The 14,843-nt window shown below is 44.5% G+C and overlaps 1 protein-coding gene across 2 annotated transcripts in view; it reads left to right on the plus strand.

Annotated features, from left to right (window-relative positions):
* The first annotated feature begins 423 nt into the window (after positions 1-423).
* Positions 424-14,843, plus strand: part of RNF220 (ring finger protein 220) — a 48,069-nt gene continuing 33,649 nt past the window's right edge. The window contains exons 1-2 of one of the 2 annotated variants that reach the window (XM_009083092.1): positions 424-540; positions 1,529-1,661. In XM_009083092.1, coding sequence (XP_009081340.1) covers positions 433-540; positions 1,529-1,661 — 241 coding nt within the window. In that variant the 5' untranslated portion in view covers positions 424-432. The remainder of the gene's footprint in view (positions 541-1,528; positions 1,662-14,843) is intronic. The other variant, XM_009083093.1, reaches the window with a different exon arrangement.

Consider the following 14,843-nt stretch of genomic DNA (forward strand, 5'->3'; position numbering starts at 1 on the left):
GTGGAAGGGCCTCAGTTTTCAAAGCCAAAATCCAAAACAAGGATTCAGTGGCTTAATCCCTCGATTTTGAAAGCAATTTGAGGCTTCCAACAGAAAGTGTTTAATTATTTGATAACTTAGTGGGGGATGTGCAGCAGATATTCCCTCTCCTAGTTGTTAACTTGGGGTTAGCTGCCTCTCTGAAACCAGGGAGCACTCAGCCATGGGTTACAGATTTGATCTGGAAAGTGCCAAGTAGCAGTCTCTGTACTGATTATAGAGTTCAGAACAGGGAGTTGCAACAGGATTTTCTGGTGTGAAATCTTACCATTTCTGCCAAGGGTTTGTTGTTTGGAGCTGAGCAAATAGTGGATCCACAAACTTGACATGTCTTCCTTTTTTTGTTTGTTTGTTTTCTTTCCCTGGTTTCTCCATGCAGCTCGGATTGGAAAAATGAAACGGAGGAAGCAAGACGAAGGGCAGGTATGTCCCCTCTGCAGCCGACCTCTGTCAGGATCCGAGGAGGAGATGAGTAGGCATGTGGAACAATGCCTTGCAAAGGTAGAGGCGCAGCAGGGTCACCAGCTGCCATTCCCTTCTCCCTACTTCCAGCTTTGTCTGCGGTTCACCTAATCTGGGGCAAAAACTAACATTACTGAGCTTGCAGGCAGTGCTGTCTCCCTAAGATCTGTAGTCACTTCTCTTTGTCTTGGAAGAGGGATTTTTCTGGATTTTTTCTGCTGTGTTGCATAAGTAACTTTTTTGCTTCGTTCAGCCTTTTGCTGTAAGTTGTAGATGGTAGAGGTGGAGCTATTGAAGTTTAAAGTCTTTTGTTGGACCTCAGGCTTCCTATGTAGCACAGCAGGAAGAGTTCTTTCTGATCTGTGCCTTTGACAACATTAGAATTATTATTTTTGGGTTCTTTTGTAACAGACTGGCATTTGTGAATGTTGCATGACCATCTTACTCCAGGAAGTGCATTTAAGCAGAACCGTTCTCATGCTGTTCATCCCAAAGACAGTGAGAAGCGATCCCTAGGAGAGAGTTCTGTCATGGAGCTTTCTGTGCTTATTTCTCAGGAAAAGCCCTCGGTAGAGATGATAGCAAGTTCATTCTTGTTGCCTCAAGAGGTGCATAATGTAAAGAGAGGTATCTTTTGATCAGTGTGCCCCAGAAACATACTATAGGAGAGCATTGCTGCTGCGGGTCAAAGGAATCTGTGGTTTACATGATAGAGGAATTGCACATGCAAGGCAGGGGAGTGCATGTTGAAATGAGTGGTAGGAGCCAGAAGTTAAATTTCCATGTGTAAAAATTATGCACTTTGCAACTTGTTTTGATCTTAGGGTTGTCAAGTTCTTCCAGCATGTATTCACTTCCAGATTTAGGTCACTGGGAATGGGGATGGGAGTAGATGCCGCTGTCCACTCTATATATACGTAGCTCTCCTGGGCACAGCCCAGCTTCTCCTCTCCATCCCACCATGAGTTATTAACCCCAAAGAGCTATTTCGTGCATCTCAACACTGCCTCTGCTTTACCCTGTGCAGAGAGAAGGTTCATGCATGACTGAGGATGACTCTGTGGACATTGAGAACGAGAATGGCAACCGCTTTGAAGAATACGAGTGGTGTGGGCAGAAGAGGATACGTGCTACTGCCCTCCTGGAAGGAGGATTTCGAGGTGCGACAGTGTTTTGGGGTCACTTGTAAATCATTCTGCTGTGGAAGTTGATCATTACCTATCTTTAAAGGGAGGGACGTGGGGATTTGCCTTTTCCAAAGGGCAGAACCATCAGCTTTTGCCAGAATGTAAAGTGCTTTCAGTTTTCTGTCTCTCTTGAATGATGAGAATCAAAATTTGTGCAGATCTTGAACAAAAGTGTGGTGTTATTTCTTGCTCAGGAAATGTGGCTGAAGAGGGAATGAGTCGGAATGGGTAGGTCATTTGGGGAAAATAGCTTTTTATATCTTGCACATAGTAAGAAATACATGGAAATATGTGAAGAGAGGGAAATAGAAATGAAATTGTAAAAATTCCCAGCCTGGAGTGACGAAAGCTGGTGTATCAGCCTCCAGTGATGTATTGGAGGTGACAGCTGAGTCGCTTTAGCACCTGCATAAAATATTAAAGGGCCAGTTGTGCATTTATCACTCCATCCCTTTTAAGGTTGATAAATGAGAATCCAGGAACCTGCTCTGCACCTGCAGCACTGCAAGCCCTTAAGGCTCCCAGACAAACACATTTTATTTTTCCTCCTTCTTTTGCTCCTTCCCCAGTGACGGGGAAATCAGTTACTGAGGAGAGAGTGAGTTATGGCAAAATTTGACCTCTCGTGAGCTTTATTGGTGAATGTAATTTTAGCTAGAAACCTAGCCCCTTTCTTACATTCAGCCCTTTGGCCTCGAAGAGGAGGATTTACTAAACTGTTCGTTGGCATGAACCTCTGGCACTAAGGAGAGTCTCTTGCAAGCAATCCATGTAGTGCATACCTAATGAGAGGAGGAATGCTGGCTCGTTCCCTTCGTTCAATAAAGAGGATGGGATGTGGTCTCTTCCTGTATCAGCTTGGATTTTAATTTAAAGTATCTCAGGGGGAAAGGCTACTGCATAAGGGAGTTGGACTTAGAAGCCATCCATGTGCTCAGCGGCAGCCAGGCACTCCTGATCTGCTCTTGCCTTCTTCTGAAATTGGATTGTAGCTGGGTTGTAGCAGAGCAGATGATCAGGAGCAGAGGTGGAGCAGCTTCTTCAGGTTTTAAAGGACACCCAGTGAAGCTCAAGCTGTTGTTTCCTGTGTCTGTAGCCTAACTTTTTTGGGACTGCTTGGCGAGTTGTGGCTGTACAAGATTCCAGGTAGAGGCCTGATGAGACCATGCAGGGTCTTACACGTTTATGTAGTATAGATGCTACAGTCCGTGGTGGGGAAGCATGGAATGTCTATCTGCCTCTTTTGTTGTCACTGCTACTCCTGATCAGTAAAAGTTCATCTCTGCCTTTTTTCATGCATGCATAGTTTCTTCCTTCACCCCCACTGAACACCTGAGTTTGAGGAGAGCATGATCTTCCACTTCCTTTGGTGTGGACATCATGCTGTCTTCACCTGGTTAACATTCCCCGTTGGTTTTGAGTTAACTTACTGAAGTGTGATCTGTACCATCCATACGCTTCAGTCATATAGGCACCCTCTTCCAGATGAGGCTTCAGATAGACAGATGTGGGTAAGCTGTCTAATTGTAAAGTACTTGCTCCTTGTTGCATTTTCTTCGTTATTTTAAGGAATTCTCAAATGCCTTAGTTTGTGTTACGTAGATCACCTGCTTTCCTCCACCAGAAGTTAGACAGGCTCTAGCATCGGTCAGTGCTGTAACCTCTGCCAGATGGCTACACATGCATGGACAGATACTTCTGTAGTTCATACTTAGGATGGCCTTACTTCCATCAGAAGATGTGGGGTCTGTCTCTTCTTTCCTTTTTGAGACCTTCAGGACACCTTCAAGAATAACACGAACAGATCTCAGCAAAAGATTGAAAGACCAGGAGAAAAGTGAAGCGCAACTACATGCAGTTCTAAAACCCTCCATAATTACCTTGATGAGAAGGCTTTTGGGCTATACTCCTTCCCTTGGTGTGGTGCTAGATGAAAGGTGTCTGTAGATCAGCTTGCAAGCACAGGAACCTTCCTGTCACATGTATGGTGAGGAACATCCTCCCTGTGCAGCGGCTTGTGGCAGAGCCACTGCTGAAAAAGTTGCTCCACCTGAGTGGCTGGCAGGTCCCTAGTACCTAGCCTTCCTTCTCTGGAGCACACCTCTGCTGGCAGCTGGGTTCAACAGCTGCCATGCTTCTCTAGAGAAATGTCCTCTTCCCTGGACAGTGGATCTTTTTGCCACCAACTTTTACCTAATGTTTTGGTATAACCATCTGCAGGGTGCCTACCTACCCTGCACAAGAAATTGCTGTAAAATTTGGAATGCCAAAGCAGAGCTGGAGCGATCCCATAGCTGGCTGATTGTATTTATTTTTAATCAAGTTACACTTTTTTCATGCTCTCTTTTGTGGCTCTCATATTGTGTGTGCTGGCATTCAGAGGTCTCCATCAGTCAGACCTTCTGTGTACACTCTCAGGTAGCCTTAATGTGACTGTCTTTCTTCTTTCTCTGCCAGTGTTGGCTCTTGCCTTATTTTAGGGACAGAATTCTTAATTTACAGCCCTGAAGCACAGCACAACGTTTTGTAGATGCTTTCTAATACTTAAAACTGCTTTGTCTGGAGTTGGCAAGGCCCTTGTTAACCCCCGTCACCCGAGGCTTTGCATTTGGCTGTGTTCCCTTTGCTGAGAAGTAGCAGTGATGTGGAAATCAAAGGTCTTTTATAATGCCAGACAGCCTTTGCCAGGCTACAGGGATGTCACCGTTGTCTAAAGAGATGACATGGGGAAATACATAAAACCGGAGGGGAAAATAGATGGCCATGTGTCTCATTAATTTTAGTTTTAATGGTGTGTTGCTTTGAGGAGATGTCACAGCTGGGCAAGGGGGAGCAGGACACGGTGGCCAGCGCGTATTGCACGAGTCAGTAGGTCCGTTGGGCAGCCTTACAGCAGCCACTCAAACTTAACACAGGTCCTGGCTTGTTCTTTTTATCATGATCAAAGTTCATATCACTCTCAACATGAGGAAGACTCTTTACCCATTATATGAAAGATCCTGACAGATTCCCAGCTGGAGTGAGATTGGGAGATCTTGGGATTTTTCTTCTTAAAAACAGAAAGGTCAGGGAAATGAACAGCGCTGGATTTTCTGGAAGATGGTCTAATACTTAAGAGCAGTCACAGGCTGAAACTCGCACTTGTGTGTTTCCTAGAGTGATGCTTTGCTGCTTCCAAAGCACTTGCAGGGAAGACTTGCTCCTCTAATGTAAGGGTCTGTCTTAGGAGAGAAAGAATTTCCAGTTTCTATGTTGGTGTTACAGCAGCAAACCCCCAGTCAGGTGTAGTGCAGCAGAGCCAAAGCACACCTCCTTGCCTGCCACAGCTTGGCATACCTGAGGCAGCTTGTGGAAAGAACAGACAGTGGTAGCGAGTAGGAATAGGTCATAACTGAGAAGTACAGGGGTCAGTATGTTGTCTCTGAGGGTGTTGGGTTTGGTTGAAGGTATTCAGTCAGGAAATACTTGGTACTTCTAGCTGTCCTCCTGGCTTCTTAAAGCATCATTTGCTGTCATTTAATTTGCTTACCAAACCTGGAAGAATGCAGGTTGTAAATTAAAATTATTGGCAATTATGTAGGGTTTGGAGCCACTTTGTTTCAGTAGAGGTCTTGCTTGAAGTAGGTGTTTGTAGGAGAGTTCTTGGTTCCGGTTGGGGTAGGTGCAGAACAATACCAGCATGAAATACCAAGCTCTGTTTAAATCAAGCTCATGCTTCAAAGTGAAAAACTGTATAGATATAATAATCAAACATTTCCCTGTCTCAGTACAGTGTCACAAGACAAATTTCTCCTGAAATACCTGAACATTCAGTAACTATCTCTCCCCACGTCTCTGAATCATCCCTCTCCGAAGCTCTTTGTTGCAGGGGATTATTTCATGCCATCTTTAATGAGTTTCTGTGTTTAGGAAGGCAACAAGGCTTCACAAGTGAAAGCATCAAGTGGCTTCCTCTCTGATGTTTTTTTTTTATGCTCAACATATTTGTAGCAATTCTTCTGTTCCTCTCCAGAATGGATGCACGTTACCCTCAGTGTTTACACTGTAAGGTTATCCCTTTAAAGAATTCCTAAGGGAAGTTCAAAAGGGGTTTTTTTTCTTTGAAAGATTCAGTGTCTCTTTTTGTGTGTATGTCTCTTACTTGAAAGAAGGGAAAGAAGGGGGGGAAGTGGAAAAAAAGTGCTTTATCTGAAAAGAATCACATCAGCTTCACACTGATAGAAGCTGCTGTCATCTCTTAAACGGCTTAGCACAGTCAAAAGGCAAGAGGACTTAAAACAGTGTCTTACACAGGGATCGATGGGTGGAACACATAACTCGTAACTGCAAAAAAAAAAGCAGCACGGGGGGAGAGATAACGGTAATGATTGCATTGAGGGAAGCTTGAGGGAGGCTTGTTCTTTGTAACACAGCTTCAAAGGTGTCTGGACTGGTGCCTAAGCAAACTGTCCTGTTAAGTCACTGCTTCTGTAGGTCTGGGGAGGGAGGGGTGATGCTTGCACCCTTCTGTTTCCTAACAGATGGGACAAAGATTAGTAAATGCCAAGTTCGAGGCTTCCTTCTGCCACCTCAGATTTGGGAAGAGGATTTTGTTCCTTGGACTCTGGCTGTCCATTCTGGGAAGGCAGCTTGTCCAGGAGAGGGGAAGGAGGGGAGCGGCGGCTGGGGAGATGGGCTGGGGGGTGGGATGTCAGTTTATCGATCGCACCTCAGTCAGGAGAGCTGCAGGCGCAGTGCTCTGAGCACGAGCGGCAGCGTGCTTAATGTGATTGAAAGGCAGTTAAAATGGCGGTGACCTTTTCAGGGGGAATTAGATTGCCTGCCAAGAGTGGTTAGAGGGAGTGATAACGCCAGCTTGAGGAAGCTGTCCAGTCTGCTTCAAAGGGAGAGAGACAGGGAAAGCAAGCTGGCAGCAAGTACCATTTAAAGCACGAACCGCGCGGTCTGATAGAACAGAGATTGCTGTCCTCTTTAGATATGAAAGAATTGAAGAATTGTAGCTAAGTTCTCTCTGCCCGCCCTGTCCTCCTCTTCTGCCCTCCAGCTCCCCCACCAAAAAGCCTTCCTCTAGGTGCAGTAGCAAACTAGTTACCACTGCTCTTCTGGGTTTCTTTTCCTTCAGCAGATCAAAAATCAAAAATAGCACAGAAGAGAGAAAGACTTTGAAAATGTTAAAATGGCAAGCAGGGCATTATCAGGGAAGGATACTTTCTGAGAAAGATCAACATGACAAGGATCTATCTGATAGATTGTGATACTCGTGAAGAAGGAGAAACACACAGCTATTACTTAACTCTGAAGTTTCTTTATTTCTCTGATGTTTCTCTTTATTTCGCCGTGCTGCCCTCCTCCCAAGCTAGCAAAGGGCTTGTATCTGTTTGTTAATGTCTTACCAAGGGACAAGAACAGCACGACTTCACATATGCATAGTGGGACTTGGTAAAGCTTTTTAAGCCATAACAAACTACAGTTATCCTTGGGCGCCCATTTGCATTGGATCTCATGTCATGTGCAATTAGGGCAGCTGCCAGGAAAGTGGGACTGTATTAAAATGTCTAAAAGTTCCCAGCAAATGGCTGCAGTCCTGTTGTCAGCCTTCTGTCAGCGCAGAATCAAGGTATGCTTCCATTTGAGCAGCAAATGTAGGCCAACCTTCATCCAGTGTTGGTTAGTTATCCAAGAAAGAGCACTGGGGCAATAGCTATGTGCTCCTCCAGTTTGTTCTCGTTCTGAATCCATGCAGCATTAGAAGCATGCTCTCAAGTGTGATGTCCTGGCCTCAAAATCTAAGTAGATACTTTTCAGATCTTCTGCCTCAGCAGTAGGTGTTTGTGAACACAGTGACTTCTTGAGTCTGGTAACTGCCTGGCAGAAAGCTCCTGATAGAGAAGGAAAACTTAGTTGTGCTTTTCAGCACAATTTCATGAATATTGACATCTGCAACAAAACCCCAAAATCTGTGTTTGGTACATATGTGGAAAGTGAAGCATGGAGAAGCATCTTCTCTGATGTTATAAAGGTGGTAGCAAAGCTGGTGACAGACCTTAAAAGTCTTGCTCTAGAATCTCTCCTGGTAGCCAGTCGTGCCCTCTTTTTCAGATAAAATATAATAAGACATGCAGGAAAGCTTTGGGAGGTGAGGAGACCTTTCTTTTTCCATGCCAGGAGGTTCATGCTATATTTAAGGTTATACTGGTAAGAGGGTATATACCGATCTACTCAAATTCAGACAAAGCATTTGAGCTGAACAGTAAAAGTGTGACTTCTCCTAAGAGGCTGTGTGGGAAACAGAAGATGTCACTGGTATATTTAGGCCTTTTGGATGAGCGGCCTAGTAACTAGAATCATCTTCACTGTTTCTGTGTAGATGAGTTAGAATTCATTCATTTCACCATGGCAGGCTAAAGCAAACTTCAACTGGGATGCAAAAGCAGTCTGTGGTAAGAGTATAGAGAATCTTTGGTGTAATTAAATTCTTGAACTTCTTCCCACTTAGCCAGAGCTCAGTTCAGTGCCTTTCTCTGCCATGTTTCCAGTGTCAGCATCCTGTGAATGCATCTATACATCTGAGCATCTGTCCTAGCCTCTTGGTATTTTAGCCTTCCTTTATTTGGTTTGCTACCTTCTGTTGGTCACTTCTGCCTGCTGTAAGCTTCCAAGTGGGCAAGATGTATAAATTTCATGTTTCTCAAGTGCTTATTCTGTGCCTTATCCCTCCCTTTAGAGGGCTGAGTCCCAGAGCACTTGTATGCCTTACCTCAGCCCTTGTATGAGACGGTGGTAATCCTGGTAATCCCCCGGTTGCTGAAGGATGGTACTTCGGACTGGTCTGATGGAGCAGCCCAACCACTCCTTAATGTTTGCATCTCTCTGCTTTGAGAGCACATACTTGTCCATAAGGTAACACTTGACCTAAAAATGCTAGCAGATCTGTTTACGTAGTGTTAGATACAGTAGTCAGATGGGCTGTACCTGATTCTTTCTCTGTAGTTTGTGTCCACACACAGAATTTAAAAGATTCTGTGACTAATAAGTATCTCTGTATATTAATATCTGAAGTTGACTCTAGTGAGCAGGCAAAACAGATTAGGATATGTGATATAAAAAGAAAAAAATCCTACCTTGCATACAAAAACCAGCATGACTCACCATGTAATTGATTCTCAATGTCATGTGTGTTTAAAGTTCATATAATGCTTCAAGGAACAGTGTTTTCTTCATTTTGGAATACAAAGTAATCAATGGGACTTGACAAAGGAAAAACAGTTTTAACTGGACAAAATTTGGTGCTTACAGCAGTTAAAATTTCTCATTGATTGTACATTTTTGTCACCTTTTATACATGCAGAAATGTAAGAACCTAATTTTTGTGCTCAAACTGCCAGAATGCATTAGCTGGAAGGAGCACAATCAACTAAACCTTGCTGGTTGATTTATGTAACACCAACAGCCACTCTAACCAGAAAAGACTTTCTGTGGGAAGAAGGGGAATTATCTTCATTTGACAGCATTATGTATCGTATTGGTGGGACAAAAAGGGATACCTGTCACCCCCTTCCTAGAGGAAGGAGGGGAAAAAACTTACTACAAAAAAAACAGAAAATGCAGTTGTAACACCATGAAAATTGGCAGGGGGAGTAAGGGAGTAGGGAGAACACCTGAAACTGCTCAGTTTTTTAAAAAATTGACTGGGCTTCAAGTTGACAGCATCCCTTTAAAGTTCAGTTTGCGTATATCTCAGACAGCAGCTGCTCTGCAATCCATTTTTCCAGTGGTCTCTCTGCTGTGGGTTAGAAAATCCCAGGCTTTAAGACAGTCATCTGATAATTTTTTAAATTTTGTTTTTCAAGTGTCTGCAGTTTTGGTAGAACTGCAGCCTACTTCTTGGACACTCAGGTCAAACTTCAGCCTTAAGCACACAATAGTTGATTGACGTGATTTTAATAGCATTTTAGAATACAGTTGTTAAGTCAGGGGCAGTGAGATGTTTCTAAAGGAGAAAGGGAGCACAGGTCTCAATGGCTCTAAACAGCTCCTGTCTCCGCGTGTCGTCTCTTACACGCAGCGGTGAAACACATTATCGAGTAGTACCCGGAAAGTGGCTAACTGCGTTTGACACACGCCAACTCCCTGCCTCCACACTGGATAATTGCATTGTCAACTGTTCAGCAAAGTGGCAGGTGACACTGCAGCTGGATTGATTGTCCTAGTATGGAGGCTCCCAAGACTGTCAGCCACCCAATCGATAGAGTTTACACAAGACACCGTGACTGCATCTGTAACTAATTTCAGTTTGAACCTCGCAAGATGCGGCTGTCCCTGTTTCCTGGCCTCTCTTCTTTGCTTGCATCTTCTCCCTGGACGAGGAAGTTGTTTTTCCACGGAAAGCCCAGCTTTATTTCTTGTTTTGGAGCTGGAAGTGAAGAAATCAATGGTGTGTTTTGTGGTTTCAGAGTTGAGGACATTACAGCACATGGCTAACTAGCAGCTCCAGTTTTGCAATCAATAGGCTGATCAATTGATTAAATTAGCACTGATTTTTCTTTCTTCTTTCCAACCTAGAAAAGAATTCGTTTGGGGGGAAGAGCACATGTGTTTGGCCCGTGAAATTTAGCCCTTGGTTTTTCCAGTCCTTGGCTGCCTTTCCCCCATGAATACAACCTCTGTGCTCATCATTATTTAAAGCAAACTGCGTGGAGCCCTGCCACTGGCAGCGGCCTGCTGTAAGCCAGGGTGTCACTTTCAGCTGTTCGCCAGCCTTGCTGCTTCATGCTCGGCTGCCTTAGAAAAGTCATCCTCCAAGCTCTGCTGTGCTGCTTTATTATTGGCAAAGTTGCGACATTCCTGTGATCCCTGTCAGTGGTGCTTATTGATCCAGTGATGTGAATCTGCTTAGTGATTCGAGATTACTTTAATTCTCCCTCTTCCTTTTTTTGTTTGTTTCTACCCTCTCCCCAGGGGAACAAAAGCTTTCAGATCCACCTTTCCCTGACTGTAGCTGTACAGACCATGGCTGTTCCTGCTGCTTTTGTACTTCGGCTCTGGGTTTTGAAGAGCAGCCCCTGAGACAGACATGAGGCTGTTCTCACCTTAGTACATCACACCAGTATGAGGCTCTAGGAGGCAGCCATGAGTGGCCACACCAGGTCAGACCCTTGGTCCAAGTGTGTTTTGCCCCCAGCAGCTATGATCTATACCTGATGGGTTACAAGAAGCATAAGACATCTCTGGAATACTCCTCAATGTTGCGAGGGGTGGGGAAGCCTCATTGCTGAGCCTCACAGCAGCTGGCTCTTACCCTGTGCAGCAGCACTTGCCTACCCTTTGTTCAGCCTGCTGCTGCAAAGTTATGTTAATGCTCGTAAAATTATATGGCCCCTTTCTTTAAAGGCAGCTGTTTCTGTGATCTGTTAGCAAAGATCTCTGTAAGCATCCACACCAGTAAGCAGTCAGGTCTCTGACAGCTCATTTGTACCTCTGTGGGAGCTAATAGATGGCATCAGATGGATGCATCTGCTGCTTCAGGTGTGCACGGTAATGACACAGTTGGGTGTCAGTTTTCCAGGTAAATCACTGTTTTGCTTTAAATGGATCTGGCTCCAGAGAAATGAAATCCTTTTCTTGCAAGCAGCTTTTCTTGGCCTCTGAATGTCATTTTTTCTGCAACAGGCTGGGAACATTACCAGAACTATTCTGTCCTTGTGTGCACTAGGAAAAAGTGAAGGAACAATTTTACTGTCCAAAAATCAGGCTGAGGAGGTACTACAGATCTGTAGAAAGACCTTTGTTCACCATGGCCTCATCTCTGCCTTCCTCTTGTTTTCAAGAATTTTTACTGGCTCTTTCTTCCCAAATGCCTTTTAAACTAAAATGGCATCCATGCCACCTTGTCCTCTTAGTACTAGTTTGGGATACTTCAGCAGATGATGAAATAAAGCCAGTTTAGAGCCATTCTCGGAAGTGTGTGAGGCCTGGCCGTGCGTCTGCATAAACTGCTTTTATTGCCTTCATTGCTTTTATTCTCCAAGAAGCCAACGAGTGACATTTCAGTAAGAAAATAGAGTGAACGTGCTGGAAAGGGAGGTTGAGCAGAAGGGGGTCACTGCAAGGAGTGTAATTAGCAAAGGCTACAGTTCTGGAGATTTACGGGAGGCTTTTTTCATTCTTTCCTGAACACGTGTAAATTACCTGCGAACAGAATAAATGCCTCTTCCCAGCCAAACAGGCCCCAGTAGAGCTGTATGCCCCTGAGATGGATTTGAATTTAGACCCATTTATGGAATTTACACAGAATTCTGGATTTCTGGAATATTTCCAGTATAGATCTGATACACACCCTATTCCTTGGGGGCAAACAAGAGAAACATTAGTTACTGAGATGAGTTTGATCCTCTGCGTGAGCAGCATCTAGCAGCTACATTCATAATGATGGTGAAAATAATAATAGTGACATCTTAGTTTTCTTCCTTAGCTTTGTTCAGGTTGATAATTAAATACAAACATGTACTTAGATATATACAGAACTGCTGGCCCCCAAAGCTGACTTATTTGCCCAGATAGGAGTTGAGGAACAGAGGTGGGGCACACCAGGTCTGTGCTTTCCTACCTGTGCTCATGAAATTTGGCTGCGTTTGGTTGGGTCTGCAGTGATCTGATTGTCTTGCCATTCTACCCCTAAGACTGCCAATCTTCATGTGAGCTTGTGCCTGTGCAGGACCCAGCAGTGCTGCCAGCACCTGAAGCAGCATATGTTGTCACTTTGACCATCTGCCGCTGAATGTGAGGGAGAAGAGGAGGGACTTGAATGTGAGGCCCTTTTATCTGCTCTGTGAATCTGCTTATATATCATGTTAATGACTCTCAATCTTAGCCTGGGCCACCATTCACTTGAGAGATGTTGAGGTGACGGGTCATCAGGGAAATTGCCTAAAGAAGTGGGATTTGACAAGCAGTGTCAGAGAGGATGCTAAGGCATAGGGGACGACTTAGGAGAAAGAAAAGTGCTATGACAACTTACAAAAAGAGGAAGGAAAAGATTTCTGGTGAGATTTATTGCCAGCCATTATCAACAGGCATATGGAAAAAGCAGGAAGTGTTTTCTCCTTCAAGCTCAGCTGATTCCTGTAGCCTGCCAGTGCTTGCAGCTGGTGGTGGTGAAGAGGCATGTGAATTTTTCTGCTTTTTTCATACCTCTCAGTCAGTATTTCAGAAACACTGTGGCTTGTGTAGAGTACCTAAATTTTTCAGAAACTGCCTTGAGTTGGTGTTTAGGCAGACTGCTCAGAGGCCAGCCCGAGCAAAGAAAGCTGTGTACACAGTGCTAGGTAAGTGATGTTGATAGGTACATTCTGATTGATGGGCGAGTTTGTCTCCCAAACTGTCACAGGGTTTATAGAGGTGCCACTCAATACCAGTGCTGGAATTGCTTGTCAGAGCACCTGGCTACAAGAGCAATGGGGATTGGAGACAGAGCTGTAACTTTGTTTTTTCTCTGCTTAATGGCCCTGGCGTCTGACCTGCCTGCTCACTCCTGTTTGTCTGGACCTTAAGGAGGCAGCTGGGATTAAGACTGTCAGAGAATTGTGCTGCTGCTTTAGCATCAGAAGGCTAATTGCATCGGGGCTGGCAGTGTATGACAAGTGGTTGCCTCCTACCAAATGCACAGCAAGAGCAAAAAATTCTTCAGCAAGGAACGGGAAAGGTATAAGAGAGTATGCACTGGGTTTGTCCTTTTTGCGTCTACAAGCAGTGTTTTCAAATTCACATGTGGAATTACGTTCTTCAGGCCTTGAGTGACTCCTACGAGTCACAGCTGCTTCTCCAAATAACAGATCATGTTTCTTATGAATTCCTAGGTCAAACTTACAACGTAACATTCAGTTGTCAGATTTCACGTTATTAACAGGTGGGGATAAAGTTCTGGTCCTGAGCATTGACCTCTGGATAGCAGCACTGGCTTTAGAAGTCTGCTCTAGGGTGTGTCGCTGATGGCTGTGAATTACTGCATGACCTTTAGGAGCTGAGCCTTGCTGGAGAAACCCTTCCCTGTTCCCAGTGCATGCTATTGAATTGCAAATCACCCAAGTGTAGTGGTAGGGGGTCTTCTGGAAGCTCCTGTTCTCCTCCCGTAGGTCCAAAACAATGCTGTTGCAAAGGCCATTTTGTTCTGCTCTGCAACACCCTCTGCACTCCATTTCACATTTTCCTTGCTCCTGGATGGGAACATACACCACCGCAGGAGCTGGAAGTTGTGAGCCCTCTTTACATTTGGGCTGAGTTAGTGAGAAGCAGGTGTGATTCCTTTTGGGCCTTCCTTGCTTTTAGTGGTCCTCTTAATCCATTTATAACAGCACTTGTCCAGAAATCTGGTTTGAATGAGCCTGAGATGAATGAATAATGTCAAGCAGTTCAGACGTCAAATATTTGAACAGCTGTGTGGGTGTTTTCACTGGCTTTGTGCATGGAAGCAACCCCAGGAAGTTAGACAAGGAGGGTCAGGTCGAAATTGTGGCACCAAACCCCATCCCACTGGAACTGGCCTCAAAATCCATCACCGCTGCAGATGAAAGGGCATTAGGATGCTGGTGGCAGGCTGTTCATTCCACAGGTGATGCTGGGCTGAGCTTTGCATCCTGTTCTTTGGTGTTCATTTACATGCAGGGGCAGTACTGGGGTTTATGGACCTTTTGATTTGCATCAGAAATGTATTTTGTGACTTTCGTTTTTCCTTTTTTTAAAGCACCTTCTGAAGTCCTAAAACTGATAGCACAGCTTATATTCAGAGTATTTTCTGGGTTCGCAGAAGTTACTTTGTTTAGCATGCAGTTTCTGAATCAGTTCTTTTTACCGAGTTGCAATGGACTGCATTCAGTCATGTTAAAAAGAAAAATATATCTGTATTTAGTGAAAAACTGAGAGTTGGATCACCTTACTGTGGCTTCATTTAGGCATCTGGGAGTCCTTGTTGGATCAGGAAAGAAAAATTACTCTTCTCCTGCCCCTGATCTTAACCTGTGAACTTCTCTGCTGTGCCCTCCTCTGACTAAAAGATCATCCCAGTGTATTTGCCATTGTAGCACATACTGTCCAAACCCTTCCCCTTGAACCTTCCCTGCATAAGGAGCATAGTACTCTGTTGGCAAGGCAGTGGTTCCT

This window comes from Acanthisitta chloris, unplaced genomic scaffold (genome assembly GCF_000695815.1).
Source record: "Acanthisitta chloris isolate BGI_N310 unplaced genomic scaffold, ASM69581v1 scaffold26919, whole genome shotgun sequence".
NCBI lineage: Eukaryota > Metazoa > Chordata > Aves > Passeriformes > Acanthisittidae > Acanthisitta > Acanthisitta chloris.